The sequence below is a fragment of the Lipotes vexillifer genome, unplaced genomic scaffold (assembly GCF_000442215.2).
Source record: "Lipotes vexillifer unplaced genomic scaffold, Lipotes_vexillifer_v1.1 scaffold71, whole genome shotgun sequence".
In the NCBI taxonomy this organism is placed as follows: Eukaryota; Metazoa; Chordata; class Mammalia; order Artiodactyla; family Lipotidae; genus Lipotes; species Lipotes vexillifer.
In genome coordinates this window covers 2,163,427-2,188,190 of record NW_006793703.1, presented here as the reverse complement: position 1 = coordinate 2,188,190, position 24,764 = coordinate 2,163,427, and the positions used below count along the sequence as shown (strand labels likewise).

Here is a 24,764-nt window from a genome sequence, read left to right as displayed (position 1 = left end):
TGACCATTTAGCAACATAAATATGAAAAGAAATAAATGCCTATGTGTCTTATGGCTATACCTGGGTCTTGTAGGTTTGTGGTACTGACAGGTTTCTTCAATTCAAAGCCCAATAGGTAGAGAGCAAGATTTGGTGGATTGCGTTCCAGAGAGGTGATGAGAAGATTCAAGATGTGGATTCTTGTTTCATGACGGATTCCAGCTAATTTCTTTTCAAGTTCTGATCCTTAATGTGGAAATCACAAAACAATGAAAAGTTAACATATATCAAATGGAAAAATATAAAACTTGTATCCCAAGCCTCCATGTTTCTTTAGTTTTAGTTTACTTGATTAGCCATTACATTAAGTTCAGATTTAAGAGGTTTCCCAAAAGCCTTATATACTTTTACGCTAGCAAATTCTCAAATTCCTCTTACATCACCACTAGACATTCAACAGTTTTCTTTACAGTAAGCATTCACATAAAATAAAAAACATACATGTTAATCTAAGACATACCCTCTTCTAGACGTACAAATTCTTCTGTATCTTCACTATCCAAACACTCCACAAATCCAGCCATCAGCTTCTGACTTACACTCTGAAGTCATATAAAGATTTTAAAATGACTAAATATTAGAGAAACTATGATAAATATGATATATATTTATAAACATTTTTCTATAAAGAAAAAAGGCAAATCCGCTCCAAGTAAAGTATTTAGGTTTTAGTTACATTTTTAATTAATATAAAACTGAGTTCCTTAACTGAGTGCCATTTAGCTTGCTATAGTAAAGAAACAAAAACTTTTAAAGTTTACTGGTTTTAAAACTTGCTTCACTAATTTTCTTTCCCAAAGAATCAAACTAGTTTTTTTAAAAAATAACATTAAATTGCTATTTCATAACTTCTTCATTATATACTCAATGCTATCAGATCTTAACTAAAATATAAAATAAAATTCTCATCTTCTCTTTTTAGAAATGTACACATACAGCAGTTTTATATTTCTGGGCTGAGAGACTAGATACTACTTTACCTCCTTTAAGAACTCTAGCAGGATGCTATGGGGACTTCCCTGGTGGTCTGGTGGTAAAGAATCCGTCTCCCAATGCAGGGGACACAGGTTTGTTCCCTGGTCGGGGAACTAAGATCCCACATGCTGCAGGGAAACTAAGCCCACGCGCCTCAACTCGAGAGCCTGTATGCCGCAGACTACAGAGCCCACATGCTCTGGAGCCCGTGCACCACAACTAGACAGAGAAAACGTGCATGCCACAACTAGAGAGAAGCCCGTGTGCCGAAACGAAGAGCCTGCGTGACACAACTAAGACCCAACGCAGCCAAAAATATAAAATACAATAAATAGATACACTTAAAAAAAAACAAACAAATAAAAAACAAGAACTCTAGCAGGATGCTAAAATTGGTAATAACAATTCATACTCAAATGAATGCCAGCAAACTGAAAATCTTCATTCAACATCCCCTAATTAATTATGTGGTTTCATGAACTTCATCCAAAAACCAGATTAGACATCTATATTTTACTATAAATAATGGTTCTCAACTTGGGAAGTACTGCCACTCCAGAAGGCACTTAGAAATATGTGGGGGCATTCTGAGTCATCACAACCAGAGATTACTACTGACAGACAGTGGCAGGGAACCAGGGATGCTAAGAGTCCTGCAATTTGAGGGACAGTTACACATAAAATGAAGATCTGTCCCACCCAGAATGCCAGAAGAGTCCCTGTTTCAAAACACGGAAAGACAATAATATTCTTCAACTAGCAAAAGCAGTGATTACCAGCATAAAATACAAAAGGACAAATTTCTATGAAGAGAAAGAAAAATAGCAGATTCCCCAATTATAGCTATTCAGTGAATAGAAAGAGAACTATTATAAATTGGACTAAAAAAGGAAAACATCTAAAAACGTTCTCCAGTGTATCAAATGAAGTGACACAAATATGGGTCACCAAAAAGCCAAAGAAGTAGACAACTCACAACAGTGAAATCAGAATTGCAGAGGCTCACTCACCACTGAGGAAGGGTGAAACAAAGGATGCAAAAAACAAACAGAAGTTGCACTTACAAACCTAATAATCACTTTAATGTGCCTGGAGTAGCAACAGTCTCATTAGGCCATACAGTCACATACCATAATATAGAGTATAATCACATACTATAGTATATAACTGGGAATGGTATTATCGTCAAACACAAATCACAGCCCAGCACATGTGTAGGCTTTCATCCATCATATACAAATATACTTACTCTCAGAATTTTTCCACATACAAGAATAAGATGTACTCGGGAAACACCAAAAAATAACAACAACAAAATCAGTTACCTGGTCATGTGTGAAATCTCCAACCAATTTTATCTGAATATTGGAATTGCAAGAGATACAGCAGAGGATCTTGGCACTTTCAAAAGCCAATTCTGGATTAGTATTGCCATGATATAGGTATCTTTAAAACAAGAGAACATTTGAGGAACTATGTGATGAAATTTTTGCTTCTTACTATTCTTGATACAGAACATTTAGGATCAGGGCTTCCCCTACCCATACAGCACTTTTGGGTAAATTAGACAAAAGGTTTCCCCTTCTAACTAGATGTAACCTGTTACAGGTTGAATCATGTTTTCCCAAAATTCATATGTTGATAGCCAAACCCAGAATGACCTTATCTGGAAATAGAGTCTTTGAAGATATAATTAACCAAGCTAAGATGAGGTCATCAAGGAGAATCCTAATCCAATGACTGATATCCTTATAAAAACGGGAAATGTGGACACAGACACACACACAGGGAGAATGCCATGTAAAGGTGAAGGCAGAGATTGGGAGATGCTTCCACAAGTCATGGAACATCAAGCACTGCCAGCAAACCACCAGAAGTTCAGATTATACAATGGAAAGTTTGCTCCCCAGTCTTATCCTCCAAACATCCAATTTCCCAAGAGGAGACAAACAATATTAAGATTATGTCATTTTGTACTTAGAAATTTTTAGGACATACAGTAAGTGAGAAAGGGACTTCCCTGGTGACACAGTGGTTAAGACTCAGTGCTCCCAATGCAGGGGCCCTGGGTTCGATCCCTGGTCAAGGAACTAGATCCCACATGCATGCTGCAACTAAGACTTCACATGCCACAACTAAGGAGCCCACAAGCTGCAACTAAGGAGCATGCCTGCTGCAACTAAGACCCAGTGAACCAAATAAATAAAATAAATATTTTTTTAAATGCACTTAAAAAAAAAGAGTAAGTTAAAAAGAAGAGAAAGATTATAAGGTTCAGAGTAATTAAAATCAGAGAAGCAAAAGAAGATAATAATAAAATGAGACAAAAAAAATTTTAAGCGATGCATTAGGGATCTGACCAGATTTGGAAATCAAAGCTAGAATGCCATCTCATTCATTTCATCATTTCTCTACCTACAAATGGAACTTACCTGGCAATGTTCACCACATTATCAGCCTTCTTAGTTCTGGGATTGATTCCCTGCAATAGCTGTTCTAAAGGACAGACTATTAGAGCCAGCTGACTCTCTCTTAGAAGATCCATAAAGAGGTTTTCCTTTTGCAGAGTAAGATTGAGAAGTGCAAGGCAATGTTGCACTGCTTTCTCCAGGTGTTTCTTCCCTATAGAGCAAAATCAAAGTTAGAAAGTTCTACATGAATCTTAGAAACTCACAATCAATTCTTAGGAAAACAAGATAAAGGGCAAGTTCCAGATTCAAAAAGACCTCAAGTTTTCAAACCTTCAGCAGTAACTTTACAAGACTCCTCACCCAGACAAGTCATGGTAACTTTTGTGACTCAGATTACTTTAATGCAATGGCTTCTCAGTAATTTTTCCTGTATCCTTTCCCTGATTATTTAGAGCAATGGTTCTCGGATGCGAGTGAGCTTGGCCCCAGAGGACATATAGCAATATCTGGAGACACTTTAGGTTGTCACAACAAGGGATGTGCTGCAGGCATCTAGTGGGTAGAGGACAATAGGACAGCCTCTACATTAAAGAATTATTCTACCAAAGGTGCCAATGGTGCTGAGGCCAAGAAACTGATTTAAAATAGTACATAACCATTGTGGAAAATCTGGAAAATAAAGAAGCAGAAAATACAAACAAGAGTCACCTATAATCCCACCATTCAGATTGAAAATACATGTGCTCTGGAGCCAAACTGCCTAAGTTCAAATCACAGCCCTGACCCTGGAAAAAGATGTGAAACTTCTTTATGCATCAATTTCCTTATTCATTACATGGAAATAATATCATCTACCACATAGGGCTTTTGTACAGGTTAAATGTATTAATACATGTAACGTGCTTTTAAAATTGCCAAATGCGGGGCTTCCCTGTTGGCGCAGTGGTTGAGAGTCCGCCTGCCGATGCAGGGGACACGGGTTCATGCTCCGGTCCGGGAAGATCCCACATGCCGCGGAGCGGCTGGGCCCGTGAGCCATGGCCGCTGAGCCTGCGCGTCCGGAGCCTGTGCTCCGCAACGGGAGAGGCCACGACAGTGAGAGGCCCGCGTCCGGCAAAAAAAAAAAAAAATTGCCAAATGCATAGTAAGCACTCAATAAATTATAATAACTACTAGTAATAGTAAATGAAATGTATTGAACACTATGTAGCACACTCAATAGCAAGGACTTTTACAAATACTGTGAAGAAAACAAAACAAAGATTAAAATTTAATTAAATTAATTAAATTAAAAAATTTAAAGTTAGACATGTTAAAGATGTTAAAGTGATAAGAGATAATTATGATTACCTACCAAAGATCCTGCAATAAGGCAGTTATAATGAGAGTCTCTGTACTTTAGTCTGCTTTCACTTTTAATATACTTTCATTGTATGACTCACTAAAACAACACTGTAGATACAGAGAGAGAATCTTACAGTGGAAAGGAAGTTCAGAGGTCATCTACTTCAAACCTTCAGTTTACAAAAGACAAAACCAGCAAAACTGCTTTCAATATATGAAGACATTCAGGCACATACCAGGGAAAGGAGCATAGGTATCAAGCTGCTTAACGCCTTCCTCCAGTAAACTAAGAGCAAGCTCCAACATTGGTGACTCATTCAGAAGATGATACATCAGACTAAATCCTGGTGGCTTATAGGCTATGATTTCTTCTCCTAAATAGAACATAACATAGTGCAAAAGATGGTGAATTAGTATTTTTGTCACACCCTTGATTTCTATGAAATATGTGAGATTTGTAAATTAAATGGTATCTAAACACATGAAGGCAAGTTTCAATTTAGAGACAGTGACACCAACTATATACAGTGGTAATTTCCAAAAGAGCTGATCTGCACATAGCAGTTAGTTCACATGTTATATGTTAACTCACTAAAGAATCTGTAAGGCAATGTTCTTACTCCTCCATTCAGTGAAATTTTACTTTATTTTATCTTGCTCAGAACAATCAAAATGACTTAAACAATGCACCAAAAAACGTAAAATTATAATTTAACTTATAACCAGAAACAATTTATAGCTTATATATAATAATTTATCAATTATAAATAGGTTTATAAATAGCTGACACCTTGTTTGAAAGTGACAGAATTAAGTTACCTTGTAGTTCCACAAACTGGTCTACAAAATCTTCAAGTTGAGGTTCATAATCTCCAAGTAATTTATGAAACACCGTCAAAACAACCTCAGCGACTTCCCACTACAGAAAAACATAAATATTTCAGTAGCAGTAACAGTTCAAGGTGATAACCTTGCTAAGTTTTTCATTCCTCCTACTTTTCTCTAGAAAATGAGTGAAGTCCCCTTTCTACTTTATTTATGCTAAGCAATATAGAAATCCCAGTTCATTTTGCTTTGTTTTGCTAAAGAACAATGGATTGGTTAATTTTTCAAGGTAAAACATTTGTAAAAGCATTAGTCTAAAAGAAACATTTCTATAGCAGATATTTGGGCTTTGTTAATATATCTAAAGCACTCAGTATCTAGCCATAGTCAATTTATAATTAAACACCACCAGATTTGAACATCTCTCCAAAGTGTCAAATATTTCAGTTTCTCTAAGAATCTCAGCTGGACAGGATCGGAGAAATCATCTCATTTAATCAACACTTATTTTGCAGGTGAAGCAAGTGAAGCTCAGAGCAGTGAATGATATCCCCAAGACCATAAAGCTTGGAAGCAAACGTGCTGGAGGTCCAGCCCTGCACTTCTAATTCCCAGACCAGTGTTCATGGCTCTAGCCAAAGTTAAGAATCAAAAAAAAAAAACGTTAAGAATCACTGGTAGGCTTCCCCCAAATGACCTCATTATCACCTCTTTGTTCAAAATGTTTTTAAAAGCTAAGTAACAACAAGGAAAAATATTTATGCCAAAGGGAAAATATATATAACTGTACAGACAATAAAATTAAACTGTTTAAAAAATCCACTGCATAGAATTTTAATGAGGCTGAGTTTGGTAACTGTACATGGTGGTTTTTTAAATATTACTTTAGTCATTATTTCCACTGCACATTATTTTATCACAGCTGATTTTGAGAATTGAGATAATCATTTTAAAATTATTTTTTAAAAATTATTTACTTTTCTCTATTTTCCAAATTTTTCAAAATAATTTGTTTAAATAAAAAATGCTTATCACCACTAACACTCTGTTTATAGTTATTTATCTCAATCCAAAGCACTGTTTTTGAGAAGCTAGTGTTCTAAAATACAAAGATGTAAGTTAAACCTTAAGAAGACTTCCTAGTGAAATAAATTCACAAAATTGAGGGAAAATTTCTTAGGGTAATATGTGGGGAAATAAATGGTAGCTGGGAAGAGCAGCAGTGCTAGAAATATAGAAATACATGGGTGAAAAATAATAAACACGGAAACAAAGTTGCTGACTAAAGCTCTAAACCCTTAGGTCATAATGACCTTTGTAAGAAAAGGCAAATAAGATATTTAAAAGAAATGCCAAGAAGTATCAGAACATTTTGTTGAAGAGATTGCAATTATCAGCATCCATTATCCATCTGAAATGACTTCTATTAATGAGGCATGGCTGCTGTTACAGTTTTCAACCAATAAGGAAACATATGTTAATAAGGTAATTCTAGGGCTTCAATAAAATGTATACCCCTCTCAGTGTTTATTTCTACCACATGAGAAGCAAAACTTCTAAGGCAACTGACGAAAAATAAACTTCAGTTATTTGGGACTAAATATTAGAAACAAACTATGTCCAATGATACGGCAATGAAAAATAAACTATGCTAGATACAAGTAATGATTATGCAGTCATTAAAAAGACTGTTTTCAAAGAATCTTTAAGAGCATGAAAAAAATCCTCATAATACTATGTTTAGTGGCCAAAAAAGGATATAAGCTAATGCAGCTCATTATCTCAGTTTAAGTAGATATGCATAAGAAAAAGAATAATAGTTAACCTTCCCTTGGCAACAGGATTATGGGTGATATAATTTCTTCATATATTTTTCTATATTTTCCTAATTTCCCAAATTAGCATGAACTATATTATTTTATAATCATTAATACAACAAATAAACCCAACAGATTCAAAAACAGCAAACTATAAAAATAAAGCAGAAATGTCCCTACAAGATATATCCAAGGGTAGTCTGTGAACCAATAAACAGTATTATAGACTAAAGTGAATTACATCAGAACCTGGAAGGGTTTCTTACATAGCTTAGTGGTTATGAGCTTGGATCTAGAATCAGAGTCCTAGGTTCAAATCCTGGTCCTGGACCTTAAGCAAGTTCCTTAACTTTGCTAAGCCTCCATCTGTAAAATGGGAATATTAATAGTACCTGCCTCACAGTAATATTAGAATTATATAAGCTGATATATACATTTAGCTCAGTTGTGAGTGTACTGCAACCAGAGCAAATATGTACATAAATGTCAGTGCTCCCTCAGCCGCTATCCACGGCAAACATACCTAATGAATCACAATATGCCTTTCCACTAAACCAGACTCCACAACCCAGAAGTGCTACTAATCATTAGAAATTAGTGTGCAAGTTTAAACTTATTTCAATCCCTAACCAAAATCATCCCAATAAAGGATAGTGTTTCCAATTGCCAAAGGTATAACACTTTTGGTTCAATTTTGGTCAAAATTTGTCCAATTAAGGATCTAAATGAATATGACTTCATATCAATTAAACTACTGATCACTAAAAAGTCACTGCTTTGGTTTTAATGCCTTAATTTATTTTTTAATGCATATAAACCAATCAGACCATGGATATGTCAGTATAAGACTATGAATTTTACTAACTTTCAAAAGCTAAAATGAGCTTATAGCATCTTGTACCTCTAATAAAAGAAAAAGCAGCAATAAATGAGTAAGGAGACAAAAGTTTTTCTAGGAACATAACCTTTTCAGCTGCTCTCCGGTAAGCTCTTGTACGGAATCGGAGAAACACAGAATCTCTAAGGAACTGCAAATAAGGGTCAAAGCCGGGAGGCCGCAGTCCAGCGCCCAAATTAGAAGGAAAGGAGCTCTCCACCAGGGTACTAATTAGCTGGCAAAAGGCACGAGTTAATGGGTATTCTTCACATCGGGATTCTATCTCATTTAGTTCCACCTTCCAAAGAAAAATAAAGGAAATTAGGTAACATAAAACCATCAGCTATAAAGTGCAAAGCATTTTTCAGACATTAACTCATTAATATCGGTATAATATCACACCCAAAGACCCACAGATATTATCATTTTTTATTTAGAGGTAAAGACACAAAAGTTAAAAATGGAAACCTTAAATGTTTCTTTAAAAAAGAGGAAGGGAGCGTACAGAGAAGAAAAGAAACTAAAACAAGTAACTTCTCACTTTAGGGTTGACCCAAGTAGCCTAATTAAACTGAGTTCAAACCAAACTTTCAGTTTGGATGGCTGCCATCTAACATGCCTTTCCAACTCTGAAACCAAAAGTATTTTGATTTCTTTCATAAAAAGTTTCATCTCCATTTCAACACAAAAAACCCTCAAATGAAAATACATTAAAGTTGAAAATTACAGAACCCTAATAGGGTTAAGAATATTTTTTCTTAGTCTTTTTATCATGTGAATGTATGAATATAGCATTTAAACTAAAAGGAAAGCTTTACCTCAATACCAATAGCTTGCCTCTGGCTTGGAACTCTTACGGTTTGCAGTACCTTAAAATAATAAGAATTAGATGTTAGGAACACTCATTCATCAATGAAAAGAAGCAGCTTTGCAATAATAGTCATATACAACACCCACCACATTCTACATCTTACAATGTTGATCAGAAATGACAACTGAGAAGTCTCTGATGAACTTTCATTAGTAATTGCATCCAGGTTCAGGGAGAACTTCCAATTACCGGGGCTTCAGAAAACTGGTAATTTCTAAGTGCACACAAGATGTGTTTTCAGCAACTTTCCTCTGAGATATTCCAGGAATGAACCTTAAAAGGATCTATGATCCAGGTTCAGGGAGAACTTCCAATTACCGGGGCTTCAGAAAACTGGTAATTTCTAAGTGCACACAAGATGTGTTTTCAGCAACTTTCCTCTCAGATATTCCAGGAATGAACCTTAAAAGGATCTATGAGGTGAAACCTCACCCAAACACACTTCATCTTAGGTATAAAGAAGCACTCAGGACAATGATAAGTACTGACACACTCATGAATGAAAACATGAAGTATCAACACTAAACTAAAAGTGGCCAAGCCTCCAGCACACACCAACTCCCTTAATTTTTGTTTTTATAAAGTATCATTAACATCTTCAGGACACGTATGTCACAAAACAACTAGAATACTGCTTCAAAACAGTAGCTTTACCAATGTGTCAGAATCATAGGCTCCCTTATGTGGTATTATTTCTAAGACAAACATATATTCCTCCTAACCATTTCACTAGAAAAATCTCTATAGGGCACATTCTTATTTTCCTTTTTTTACTTTACCACATATAGAATAACTCTATCTTGACATAAAAGTTCCAATAGGGCTTATAACTAAAGAAATAAGAGTTGATAGAGACACTCCACTCGTCTGCTGTAAGACAGGAAGGGCACAGAAGGAAGCAGCAAAGCAATAGGCATCCCCCAGATCTCACGAGTCCAGATGGCTTCTGCAGGCTTCTATCAGCCTAGTGTCAAAGGCAGAGCTGAGGAATTTATTATTAATCTTACAGACACTGAAAAACCAAGAGAAGAACCAGGCTCCAGTAACCCAGTGAAGCTGTCAGCTGATCCAAGAGAAAAACCCAAGCCTGTTAGTTTCTGATGCTATGCTTAGTACCAAAATCATAACTTTCTATCTGTGAAGTTCGTGGTATACTATACGTTTCAATTGGATGCACTTGCTTGTACAATATTATCAAATCTCACTTCCAAACTGTAATAATGTAAATAAGAGAGCTCATAATACTACCTGAGTGTATTCCAACGACTGCCAGAGAGAAGCAGCAATTTCAGGAGATTTTCCAAACGCTGCAAGTGTCTTCAGTAGTTCGGCCTTTAATACAGGAGGGATACTGCATTGCAGGAGTCCCAGAATCACCACCACGGGGGTCCACTGAGGATGTTCACAGAGTGCCAAACGAGCATTTTCACTCTGAGTAATGAATTGAAAAGAACAAGAGAGACTTTCCATTTTCAAAAGCTAAGAAAAATGACCAGTAATCATCTAAATTGCTAACACTTACACTGAGTATTCATAGGCTTAATACATACTAAAACAAAGATAAGCCTATGGCAAATGCTTGAACTCTACCAGTAGATCAAATCAGATCACTAGCTCAGTCAGTGTAAAAAATGGAGAAAAGATAGCCTTTGTAGAATTACTTTGACAGCTCTAAGAATGGAAGATAATACATACAAACAGAGAAAGTCTTCCAGGGTCACATAAATCTTACATAGGCATTTAACATCTTTTCTTATGTTAGATATGAATGAATAAAATACCTTGTCCTTTACTGAGAAAAAAATGGAAATACACACACACGGTATCAAGTATCACTCCATTTTAATTCAACAAGAAATAATTACAAACTTTATGTTTCGACCTTTAATACTATTTAGCATTACTGGGAAAACCAGTAAGTTAGAAGACACTCTTCCTATCCTTTGGAGAGAATGTCAGACTAAGGAACTTAGCTTTGCTCTAGTGAACAAAAGAAACAACTAGAAGAGCAAATGGGACCTAATTAAACTTAAAAGCTTTTGCACAGTAAAGGAAACCCTCGACAAAACAAAGACTACCTACTGAATGGGAGAAAATATTTATAAATGATATGACCAATAAGGGGTTAATATCCAAAATATATAAATAGCTCACAAAACTCAACATCACAAAAACAAACAACACGACTAAAAATGGGCAGAAGTCTTGAAAAGACACTTCTCCAAAAATGACATGCAGATGGCCAACAGACACATGAAAAGACGCTCAACGTCATTAATCATCAGGGAAATGCAAGTCAAAACCACAGTGAGGTACCACCTCACACCTGTCAGAATGACTACCATCAAAAAGAACACAAAGGCGAGAATATGGAGAAAAGGAAACTCTCCTACACTGTTAGTGGGAATGTAAATTGTGCAGCCACCGTGGAAAAGAGTATGGAGGGTTCTCAAAAAACTAAAAACAGAACTACCATATGACCCCGCAATTCTACTCCTGGGTATATACTCGAAAAAAACAAAAACACTAATTTGAAAAGATACAAGCACCCCAATGTTCATAGCAGCATTACTTACAATTGCCAAGATACGGAAGCAACCTAACTGTCCATCAAAAGATAAATGGATTAAGAAGATATGATATATATATATATATATATATATATATATATATATATATATATGAGAGAAAAAATATTCAGTAAATTTTCTTTTTAATTAAAAATACTCTTTATGTGTATATATATATGTATATACACAAGAACTTATATATCCACACCTATGCTAGGAAACCTTCTAGAAGGATGTGTATCTAACAGCTTATTCTTATTTGCCCTTCTGATTATTTTCTTTCAGGCTTAGGCTATTATTTTCATACACATTTATGGCAGTAAGCAGGGGTAACCAGAACTATACCCTCTAAAGGTGAAGAAACAAAGAACTTAAGAACAGAATAGCATAAAATACTAACCACACACACACAAAAAAAAAAAGGAACACCAAATATATATGCTAAATTTATCACTCATAAACTCTAAGCATTATAAGGAAACTTGGGGGCTCCTTACAATGCCATTGTGTTAGAACACAAATAAAGTTACATTCTCACATACAGTGGGTGAGTTACCTACCCAAGTAATGATGGTAGATGTGAGCTGTAAAAAAGCAATCAACCCGTCCTGCTCCTTCTGGGTGATGCCACGTGAAGGAAGGTGACGGTACTGGACACTATCTGCACTCGGAAGATCCTTCCGGAGGTGTTCATGGTAAAGCATCAAGGAGTGAAAGAAATGTTCCCAGGAAACAGGACTGCCGCCTGCCCCCTGAATATTTTCAACTGTAAAAAGACACAGCATAGAATTTCCTTTCAAAATTGTCTAAGCATTTGCTTGGAAATGGAGGAAGAAAATAAATTTAAAACAATAAACTTTGTTTGCCTTTGTCCTAGATAAGCTGTGTGTTGAAAATGGGTTAGAAACACTCTGTAAACTAAACTCTGGATCAATTTATCCCTGGGACTAAAACTGGCTGGTGCCCATGTAACACAAAGGTAAATTACTTTGGATGTCAGTTACCTACTTCGAATCCAGGACAGTACTCTGTGTTGTCATGTAACTATACAGGGCTGCTTTTCCCATGAGTAGCTCCCAAATGTTGAGCTTAAATTAAATTCCCAAAGAGAGAGAGAACTACAATCTAGATTTGCAAATTACAGTACTCTATTACATACCAAGCACTGAGAGCAAAAGCCAAGCAGATAAGACAAGGAAGGCTTGACAGAATAGTCAAAACATAGGTCTTGGAGCCAGGCAGATCTCAGTTCCAATCATGGCTTCCCTGTGACTTGTGACCTTTGGTAAATTACTTAACTTTGCTAAACCTCAGTTTCCTCACGTGTAAAAATGAAGTAATAATATCTACCTGACAGAGGTGTTTAATAAATGTTTCTTTCTCTTCCCTTTTGCACTATTTTTGGTGTAACCAGACTCGAGTCTGAAAATTAAGTGAGGAAATTGGGAGAGGGTTGAGAGAAAAACTGTAAGAACAGAAATTTTGAAAATACGGACTTATGAAGATAAAGAAATCAAACTTATGTAGCAAAGGTGTATATTTTGCTTTTAGCACCAGATGTGTTCTTAAAAATGTATCTTAATTCTAATTTGTTAAACTGAACTGTATTTTATAAAGCAAATGGTAACTCTCCAGTCTGTGAGACCATAATCAAAGCATCGCCATACATAAAACCAGCAGTGGGCTTCTCTCTGTTATAAAAATAACGTATACGCCCAGTAGAACCTAGCACATATAACCAATATGCTTTAATAGGTAGAAGGATACTGAATGTCACAACTAACTTAGACAACAACTACATTTTTCTTACCATGACTGCTACCATTGACTTTGAGTAGACTAAAACAGTAGTGGGCACACTGGGGCCCATTGGCCAATCCCTGGAGCATTTTCAAATAAGGAATATAAATAGTTGGAGGCAACAGGTCACCCATTTGCCTAACAAACTTTGACAAGACAACCTGAAATAGGGAAAAACCAACAGTTTACATAAAGCATATCTTAACTTTAAGCCAACATGGACTAGCTAATAAAGACTACATATGAACTAAAATGAATTAAGTACTCTCATTTAACTCCCCACCCAAGACAAAATAATCTGGTATTCTATTTAAGAAAAATTGCATTTTCAAGTTTGTCATTAGCAATTTAATGCAATTATAGAGTATCTTTGTGAACATAAAGTACATTTTTATAAACATCTTAATGTCACAAAACATAAGACTACTCACATTCTAAATATGTAAAACAACTGAAGAAATTTACTCATTTAAAATTAACTAGCAAATTCAAAGGTACACTTAGAACCCAGAGTTCCTAAATCCCAGTCAAATTTAGTATGAAGATCTAGGAACCTGAAAGAACTTTTTATAGTAACCTAAACATATTCTGTTTTGTGTTCTGGCCAATACATGTTCCTACACTCCTGTTCTCTAAGTCTACTTCTTAGATTTCTCTGTTCTCTTGCTTATGCCTTAAATCTATTATCAACAACTAAACATATTATTCAGACTAATTAGTTGGAACTCAGAACCAAAAATGTTACAGGTCTCTGGAAATTACTGTTAAATCTGTTAGGTATAACAATTTTATGATTATACAGAAAAATATCCTTATTTTTAAGAGATACTAACTTAACCAATGAGAGGTGAAAGGTCATGCTGCCTATAATTTACTTTAAAATAACCCAGCAAAATAAAAGCAGTAGAAATAACAAGAGTGGAAGTGAACATGGCAAGATGTTAACAGCTATTAAATTAAGATGTTGGGGAATTCCCTGGTGGTCCAGTGGTTAAGACTCCATGCTCTCACTGCTGAGGGCCCAGGTTCAATCCCTGGTTGGGGAACTAAGGAACCACAAGTTGCAAGGCAAAAAAAAAAAAAAAGAAAAGAAAGAAATTCTTCTGGGGAAATTCCCTGGCAGTCCAGTGGTTAGGACTCCACCCTTCTACTGCAGGGGGCACAGGTTCGATCCCTGGGAACTAAGATCCCACATACCGCAACGCAGTCAGTAAATAAATGATTAAATGGAAAGGGGCATTTGCTGTAAAAATAATAAAAATAAATTAAGATGTTGGGTGTTTATTATAATTATTCTCTCTTCCATATGTTTGAAAATTTTCATAATGGAAATTTCTTTTAATATTCATAAAGTTTCAATAAACCCTCCTCCAAAACTTTTTAAATGGAAAAAAGTGAAACAATAAATGTAAGAAATACAGTTAAAAAAAGGGGGGGGTCCTGATCTTAGACTCTAGCTAGCATAAATGAAAATTGTATTATATGGCATGAAAACATCTAGAACAGAAAATCCCAAAGAGATGAAGACAGATATGGCAATCCATCTGATTTGCTGCTGCACAGCATCCTTTAGTTACTACAGGATAGAAAATGGACTTTTTCCTACGTTATCTACTGACTCAGAGGCATTCTGTCATTAATTATAACTTCTAAGCCTTTTTCCTGTAGTATTTTTACCTCTCCTATCTTCCTCAACTTGCTAAGAATGATGTATATTCTTTGTCATGCCTATAGAGGACAGAGTAAGTTAATAAATACTAATTAAATCCAAGTAAGAGACTCATAAAGAAACTAGACACTTTTCTGTGTCTAATGCTTTGATGCATAGCTAGTATCTAATAAAAGGCTGACTATATAAACTCCAAAATTATCAGATCAATTTAAGAGTTTCAATTTCCTTAAATAAAAGGAAAAAGTATAAATGTCTAAAGGTTACAATAGTGTTCATTTGCACGAACAGCGATAACATCAGGAAATACCATTTTTCATGTTTTTAAGATTTCCAGTTACCATCCCAGAGTACAAAAGTAGAAAAACTAGGAGCTCACCTGGCGCTGAGGGGGTCGCTGATGAGCCACCCCAAGGTAAGAACCCAGGATAGTGGAAGTCTGAAGAGGCTCTGAGGGACACCAGTATTCTAGTGCAAGCTCCAGATTAAAAGGATTCTTTTTATATAGCTCACCAATCTGCAAACAGTAAACAAAGACTGTGGGAAAATGCCTGTAACTCAAATTACTTTTAAATAAAAATTTACATTTTTACTGAATTCACTTGTATATTTAAGATATTAGATCTGAAATTTTCCAAAGGTAGGGAAAAAATAACGGAGAGAGGGAGATGATAGTCCATCCAATATAACAACTTACCAAGAGCATTAATTGTTCCAGATCCCTTCTAAGTGAAATGGGGGGTTCGTTGCCCATCTGCATACTCATGTGAATCATTCGAGCATCTTCATCTGCCCGATTCCTCAACTGCTTCACCTATTAAATTTATTATATAGTTTATATGTAAATTTATTATATGGGTTAATAATAATGAAATGAGAAAATCAGGCAACTGTCTAAAAGTGATTACATAAAAGAAAAATATTGTTTAAATATCTATTCCACTTTAATAATGTGAAGAAATATGCTAGGAATTTTACTGCAATATTATTAACCATAATTTATAGTATCTTAAGACTTCAATGCATTTTCCACTACAGATAAGTTAATTTTAACTAAAGTGTTTCTCAATTACTGACATTTTGGGTAGGATACTTCTTCACTAGGTTGGATGATTCTAAACATCATAGGACATTTAGCATCCCTGGTACTACCTACTAACTACTAATACCACCACTATAGTCATGTAATGAGCAAAACTAGCTCCCCAAACATTTGCTAATTAAACAATGTACTTGTAAATAACTTAGCAATCAAAGAACTCTCAAGGAAAACTACAAAATACATTAAATAGAGTAAAAATGAAAACATAACATATCAAACTTTGTGTGACCCAGTTAAAACACAAACCACAGATAAATTTATAACATTAAATGCCCATAGTAGAAAAAAATAAAGGTTTCAAATCAATAATCTAAGCTTCTGTGGTAAAAAACTGAAATGATTAGGGCAAATTAAAACCCAAGCAGAGAGGAAAAAAATAATAAAAGAAGAAATCAATAACAGTGAAAGAAAATATAAGAAAATCAACAAAGCCAAAGGCTGGCTCATTGGAGAGATCAATGAGATTGATAAATCTCTAGCCGGGTTAAGAAAAAAGGGAGAAGACACAAATTAACCAATATTAGGGATGAAAGAAGAAACATCACTACAGATCATACAGACATAAAAAGTATGATACTAGGAATATTAGGAATAACTTTATGCCAATCAATTTGATAACTGGAATGAAACAAATTCACTGACAGACACAAACCTTCAAAGCTCATTTAAGAAGACGTAGATAACCTAAATAGTACTATATCTATTAACAAAATTCTAGTGTCCCAAAATTGTGTGAATGAGTTCATTGTTTACCCTATTCAAGCCACATATTACTTTGTTTATTCAAACTCCTCTCAGCCTTTATCTTTCCAGATGACCACTATCTTTCCACAGTAAAAGTCCCTTCTGGACTCATAACTAGGAAAAAGTTAAAGCCTTAACCCTTTCTAAGGCTTCATTTCCACAAATGTAAAATGAAAGGATTTCTTCCTATTCCAAAATTCTATGATGTTCATCTATCACATCCTTCAAGGCTGATGAGGTCTCAAGTTACCTGTTAAACACTCCTTGACTATTCCAGTCCTGAGTGAGCTATCCTTAGCCTAAGAAATCCACTGTAATTTACTGTCTATACCTGTCATTTACTTACTGTTACTACCTGTATTATTCTGTGTATATCTCATTTCCCCAACTAGACACCAGGGGTCCCCAACCCCCAGGCCGTGGACCAGTAGTGGTCCGTGGCCTGTTAGGAACCAGGTCGCACAGGAGGAGGTGAGCAGCGGGCAATCAGAGAAGCTTCATCTGCCGCTCCCCATCGCTCGCATTACTGCCTGAACTATCCCCCCGCTTCCGTGGAAAAATTATCTTCCACGAAACCAGTCCCTGGTGCCAAAAAGGTTGGGGACCGCTGAACTAGACTATATATTCTTTGCTGGCAGGGAATCAATCTCCTACTTATTTGTTTTCTTCACAATTCCCAGCATGGTTACCTGGAATACAGGAGAAACTCAATGAACACTTGATTCATTATATCATGAGTAAGCACTTCATTCCTTGTTTGCTACCATTCTGGGTAGTTTTTCCATTTGCCTTATGTTTTTCAGTAGGTATGATATCAGAACTGCACATTGGTATTATAAGTGTAGACCCTTCGGGTGCTTTTTTTATGCACACACACACAAAAGGCAGTTTTATAGGACTTTACCCCCTCCTTTACTTCCTGCCACCACTCTGATGGCTTCCTTGACACAAAATGGCACAAAGAACATATGCTATGTAGGAACTGTCTGAAATGGCTCTAAGAATTCCTTTTTGGATCAAAGTTATAGCTCGAGCACTTTATTCAAATGTAATCTCACTAAATGTAGGCAGGGCCCCTGGGCCCTGTTATCAAGAAAAAAAAAGAAAAAAGAAAAAAAGCAAACTTTGCATTAGTGTCTTAAACCCATTACTTTACCCATATCTATGTGGAGGTCTATTTATACACTGTAATTAAGAGTCTAAACAATTATCTATGCAACTATAAAACTGGAGATTCTCCACTATACCTCTTCCAAATCATGTATAAAAGGCATTAAATAAGACAACCTTAGCACTGATTCTCCAGGGTAGCATGAAGTTAATAATTTTCTCCCCACAGAAGCATTTTCATTTGCCTATTATCTTCTCATTACAAACAATTCTCAACGTCAAATATTTCTTCCTTTTAGCTTGTTCTCAGTTAATGGGTCTTATATTATTTCATTTTCATGAATCACAAAATAATTCACAAGCTGTAACATAACAACTACTGCCAAATATTAGTCTACAGTAAAAGATTTTATTAGTTTCCAAAACATAAGTTGGTTAATTAGTCAATTTTAAATTATTTTATAAAATTCTTCTACTACTTTTTACTCATCCTACATTATTACACTTACCTTCATTGGCATAAGTGCCAGGAAATCTGTAATGAGATTATGGATTCTACGAATATAAAATTCCTCCTGATAGAAGTTTTCTGACACCACTACGGATTCAGTGAGGAACAGGAAAACACTGTCTGCAATTGCGAGCTCTGCCATTGCTTCATCTGCTTCTGTGAATTCAGCCAGAGCTAGGAACATATTTAGAAAAACAGCACATGGAGGAAAAATTACTAAGCTACATTATAATATCTCAAAATATTCTGCTGATGGTTCAAAATTCAGATCTCTTCTCAACCTTCTAACATGTTCTGTACACAAAATAAGACAGTGTGTAACTGCAATTGACTCACAAACCCCAAAGAATTACAGAAAAAGTACATTAGAAAACCATCTACTCTTCACAATAACATCAAGAGTGATAAAAAAATTACTTAGGGGACTTTCCTGGTGGCACAGTGGTTAAGAATGCGCCTGCCAATGCAGGGGAGACAGGTTTGAGCCCTGGATGGGGAAGGTCCCACATGCCGCGGAGGGACTAAGCCCGTGCACCATAACTACTGAGCCTGTGCTCTAGAGCCCGCAAGCCACAACTACTGAGCCCGCGTGCCACAGCTACTGAAGCCTGCGCACCTAGAGCCCATGCTCCACAACAAGAGAAGCCACCGCAATGAGAAGCCCCTGCACCACAATGAAGACCAGCCCCCGCTCGCTGCAATTAGAGAAAGCCCGCGCACAGCAACGAAGGCCCAATGCAGACAAAAATGAATAAATAAATATATTTTTTTAAAAAATTACTAGGTAATTTTGTGATAATCTGTCTTTGAAAAAGAAATGTTAAATAGCTTATTCTGCTTCACTGTCTTAGAGACCAAATACATTCTGTTACTTAAAGTACACTTTCAATGCCTTGAAAAGGGTCAGGAATAGATATAAACCAGGATAGTCTCAACCAGAGGAAAAGAGATTGGTTGGTTTTTCCCTTTTTTTGTTTATGTGTTGTTTTGCATTTTGAGATAAAGCCTGCATATCTACCCATATCATACAAACTCCTTGAGAACAAAATAGTTTCTTAATTCTTTATTACTAACAGTAATAATTACTAAAATTATTGATATTAATTAAATATTAATAACAATAACTAATTCTAAGCCTTCACTTGAATTCAGAAATACTGAAATTAAGAACTATTTCTTGAAGACTACTTACTTAGGTAATAAAGCACACTAATATCTTAATGTAAATTGAGTTTTATCGTCTCAAAACAGTATATAAAAATTTAATCAGTTTAGCAAAATTCAAAACACACTTTTTATAAAATAATGTAATAAACATATTTTATAAAATGTCCAGAAGTCTACAAAAAGAGTAGGAACTAATTTTTCAAAATTCACATCTTTGTTAAAACTCATCTGGATTATTTCAAGAAATGACCATTTCTGCAATATAAGCTATTCATCTTTTCTAGTAATTTTTAAAATATAAATTAACAGATAAAAATGTATACTTTAAAATGTTCATTATAGCGAATTCTCTGGTGGTTCAGTAGTTAGGACTCCACACTTTCACTGCTGAGGGCCTGGGTTCAATCCCTGGTCAGGGAACTAAGATACCGCAAGCCATGCAGCACAGCCCCCCCCCCCCCAAAAAAGAAAAACATTCATTATAATACCCCTAATTTTAAAGATTATAAAAGGGTATGAGCATGTAAAACTAAAGAGATTAAGTAGCCAAAGATCTAGGAGTTGAAACTAGGTCTGGATTCCTATTCTTATCTAGTGAAGTATATAGTATTTTCTACTGTGCCTCTCAAGATTAGGCCAATGGTACAGTAATTTACAGTATATGAATTTGATTAACTATCACATAGCTACTTAAAAGTATACAGTAATTTTATGCCAGAAAAGTACTGAAATAAGACTTGTAAATGAATAAGAGGTGTAGCTGAGAAACAGAATTTGTACATGATTGTAAATGTCTAATTCGCCATCTACCAGCTTTAATATAAAAAATACTTGGCCACGGACTTCCCTGGTGGCTCAGTGGTTAAGAATCCACCTGCCAATGCAGGGGACACGGGTTCGAGCCCTGGTCCAGGAAGATCCCACATGCCATGGAGCAACTAAGCCAGTGCACCACAACTACTGAGCCCACATGCCACAATTACTGAAGCCCATGCGCCTAGAGCCCATGCTCCACAAGAGAAGCCACTGCAATGAGAAGCCTGCGCACCACAACAAAGAGTAGCCCCCACTCCCCAAAACTAGAGAAAGCCCATGCGCAGCAACGAAAACCCAATGAAGCCAAAAATAAATAAAGAAATATATTTATTTATTAAAAATTTAAAAATACTTGGCCAAAGAAAAACTTTCCACAGCAGCCTTGAGGGAAAAAAACGGAGCTGGAGGAATCAGACTCCCTGACTTCAGACTATACTACAAAGCTACAGTAATCAAGACAATATGGTACTGGCACAAAAACAGAAATATAGATCAATGGAACAGGATAGAAAGCCCAGAGAGAAACCCATGCACCTATGATCAACTAATCTATGACAAAGGAGGCAAAGATATACAATAGAGAAAAGACAGTCTCTTCAATAAGTGGTGCTGGGAAAACTGGACAGCTACATGTAAAAGAATGAAATTAGAACACTCCCTAATACCATACACAAAAATAATCTCAAAATGGATTAGAGACCTAAATGTAAGACCAGACACTATAAAACTCTTAGAGGAAAACACAGGCAGAACACTCTTTGACATAAATCACAGCAAGATCCTTTTTGACCCACCTCCTAGAGTAATGGAAATAAAAACAAAAATAAACAAATGGGACCTAATGAAACTCAAAAGCTTTTGCAAAGCAAAGGAGGCTACAAACAAGATGAAAAGATAACCCTCAGAATGGAAGAAAATATTGGCAAACACATCAACGAACAAAGGATTAATCTCCAAAATATATAAACAGCTCAAGCAGCTCAATATTAAAAAAACAAACAACCCAATCCAAAAATGGGCAGAAGACCTAAATAGACATTTCTCCAAAGAAGACATACAGATGGCCAAGAAGCACATGAAAAGCTGCTCAACATCACTAATTATTAGAGAAATGCAAATCAAAACTACAATGAGGTACCACCTCACACCATTTAGAATGGGCTTATCAGAAAATCTACAAACAACAAATGCTGGAGAAGGTGTGGAGAAAAGGGAACCTCTTGCACTGTTGGTGGGAATGTAAATTGATACAGCCACTATGGAGAACAGTATGGAGGTTCCTTAAAAAACTAAAAACAGAATTACCATATGACCCAGCAATCCCACTACTGGGCATATACCCAGAGAAAACCCTAATTCAAAAAGACACATGCACCCCAATGTTCATTGCAGCACTATTTAAAATAGCCAAGTCATGGAAGCAACCTAAATGTCCATCGACAGACGAATGGATAAAGAAGATGTGGTACATATATACAATGGAGTATTACTCAGCCATAAAAAGGAACAAACTGGATCATTTGTAGAGATGTGGATGGATCTAGAGACTGTCACACAAGGGAAGTAAGACAGAAAGAGAAAGACAAATATCGTATATTAACGCATATATGTGGAACCTAGAAAAATGGTACAGATGAACTGGTTTGCAGGGCAGAAATAGAGACAGATGTAGAGAACAAACGTATGGACACCAAAGGGGGAAACTGGCCGGGGGGTGGTGGTGGTGGGATGAATTGGGAGACGTGGATTGACATATATACACTAATATGCATAAAACAGATAACTAATAAGAACCTGCTGTAGAAAAAATAAATAAAATAAATTTCAAAACTTAAAAAAAAAACTTTCCACAGCCCACTTGGGAACAGCATGAGACTAGAGAAAAAAATGTTCTGGAATCATACAATTGATAAGATACTGGAATCTGCTGACACTCTAAGACTAGGAAACATAGACATGGACTGTAAACTTGAATAAACCTTTCCAGATTTACCGTAAAAACCTACAGAAGTGACAATTTTCGGGCCTTAAAATCACAACAAAAGCATAGTTCTCATCCTGTTAGAGTAAACCACTATTAGTATGATAATTACATGAACGTAAACAGCAGAAGAGGATATGCTATAGTGGGTAACAAATTGTTAGAAGTCAGATTCCATATCCATTATTGATTGAACCAAATATTACCTAATACACTGTATTTTAAAATAACAGTAGTTTTTAATCTGACACAATGTAAGAAAAATTAGTCTGTCTGTGAACAAAACCAAAAAGAAAAATGTAAAAAAAAAATATTGTTATACTGTCATTTCAAATTTAAAACTCTTAAGGAAAAAAAGAAGCTAAAAGAGAATTGTCACTGGCTGCAAGAAAGGGAAAAAATTTTTCAAATAATTTCTTTTGGCAGACAAGAAAATAGGAAAAGGTCCGTATTTCTCAATACAAAATTTCATTTACCACAACTCTAGGTATCTTCCTAGGCTCATGCTTATACATGTCAAAGATAACACCTTTTCCTTACACGGCACAGCCAAAAAAAAAAAGAAAAAGATAACACCTTTTCTGAAATGCCGTTAAACGTTGATATGTCATTTCCTCATAACAAAATGACCTACAATCAGTTTACCTGTCACATCAGGGAGCTGAGATATCCCCCTCAACGCCAGTGCCCAGGCAAGTCTTACAGTGGCTTGCAGCCCCGGCAGTTTCCAAGGCTGTGAGTCTTGAAGACGAGAGTGAATTGTCGCAATGTATTGTCTCTCTGTCAACAGTGGAAGCTGATGAATCATATCTGAAAACAAAAATAGACAACTATACCAAAGTAGAGAAATTTTCACTTTTGATATACAGGAATAATGTCTAAGAATCAGAAAGTCAGAGTAATCCCATCAAAAAATGATGACTAATTATAATTAATGTTTGAAATAATAAGTATACTGTCATAAAAACAGACTACATCTACTTAATTCTGTGATTCATTTCATTCAATACAGGAAATCTGACCAATGCATTAACTGGCAGCATTCCTATATGAGAAGCACAGGTACTGCTTGTTATGTGACACTATGTGACAATTTGATTGGAGGTAAGGGGTAGTTTTATTTTAAATAAGCCTTTTGTAATCGCTAAGGATGATCACCAAAGAGGAGTGGGAAATGTCTGGTCTCCTCACACACCTAACGAAAGGAGACGGGGATGATACAATCAAAAGCGGACAGCCGACAACTGCTGGAATAATTATAAATATTTATGACATTAAATGGCAATAAGCTTCCTTTGTGGGAATCATTTTTGAGATCCTCGGTTCTAAGCAGTAAGTGTTTACAAGGTTACCAAGAGAAAATTTTACCTACTTCACAGAAAAAAAAAGTCAAAGATAATATATCACTAAAAATTATAGTTATCCTCCCTTAGAATGAAAGGTTTAAAATGTGAATAGTAAAGAAACAAGCAAGTAGGGGGACTTCCCTGGTTGCGCAGTGGTTAAGACTCTGCGCTCCCAATGCGGGGGGCCCAGGTTCGATCCTTGGCCAGGGAACTAGATCCCACATGCATGCCGCAACTAAGAGTTTGCATGTCGCAACTAAGGAATGGGCGAGCCACAACTAAGCAGCTGCCACAACTAAGGAGTCCACGTGCCGCAAATAAGGAGCCCACCTGCCGCAACTAAGACCTTGCACAACCAAATAAATAATTAAAAAAAAACAAAAAACAAGCAAGTAAATTAGGCATGCCTAACTCAACAAACATATATTGCAAATCCTTTAGCACGTTCCCATTCCAAAACCTCAAAAGATAACAGAAATATCTAATGGGGCTGCAATTACTTTAAAAATGTGATCTTATATCTAAATATTCAAATATGGATGAATTACACACAAAGGAATAAAATATACTATTTTTATCTCAGTTGTTAAAAAATCACCCTTCTTAAATGTTATCTCCACAATTAAATCTGATTTTTGAAATAAATGTATTAATAGGTACAAAATCCAATACCATCACGTTCCTCTGTGCTTTGTTCTATAAAACTGATATCAAAGCAGTACAGAAGTGCCATAAGAAGAGCCAGATTCACTGCATCCAACGAGCCATTAGCCTCAACAGTCACTCTTT

At 35.8% G+C, this 24,764-nt stretch overlaps 1 protein-coding gene across 1 annotated transcript in view; it reads right to left on the bottom strand.

The window, feature by feature from the left end:
• NUP205 (nucleoporin 205) overlaps nt 1–24,764 on the bottom strand; it is an 82,691-nt gene that overhangs the window by 45,102 nt on the left and 12,825 nt on the right. Inside the window, exons 7-22 of the mRNA XM_007466585.1 lie at nt 24,648–24,764; nt 23,275–23,439; nt 18,664–18,839; nt 15,896–16,012; nt 15,578–15,715; nt 13,540–13,690; nt 12,290–12,495; nt 10,408–10,590; nt 9,107–9,157; nt 8,377–8,586; nt 5,589–5,688; nt 5,006–5,143; nt 3,447–3,636; nt 2,340–2,460; nt 500–581; nt 61–225 (exon numbers count right to left, since the gene is read on the bottom strand). Of these exons, the coding sequence (XP_007466647.1) occupies nt 61–225; nt 500–581; nt 2,340–2,460; nt 3,447–3,636; nt 5,006–5,143; nt 5,589–5,688; nt 8,377–8,586; nt 9,107–9,157; nt 10,408–10,590; nt 12,290–12,495; nt 13,540–13,690; nt 15,578–15,715; nt 15,896–16,012; nt 18,664–18,839; nt 23,275–23,439; nt 24,648–24,764 (2,310 nt within the window). The remainder of the gene's footprint in view (nt 1–60; nt 226–499; nt 582–2,339; nt 2,461–3,446; nt 3,637–5,005; nt 5,144–5,588; nt 5,689–8,376; nt 8,587–9,106; nt 9,158–10,407; nt 10,591–12,289; nt 12,496–13,539; nt 13,691–15,577; nt 15,716–15,895; nt 16,013–18,663; nt 18,840–23,274; nt 23,440–24,647) is intronic.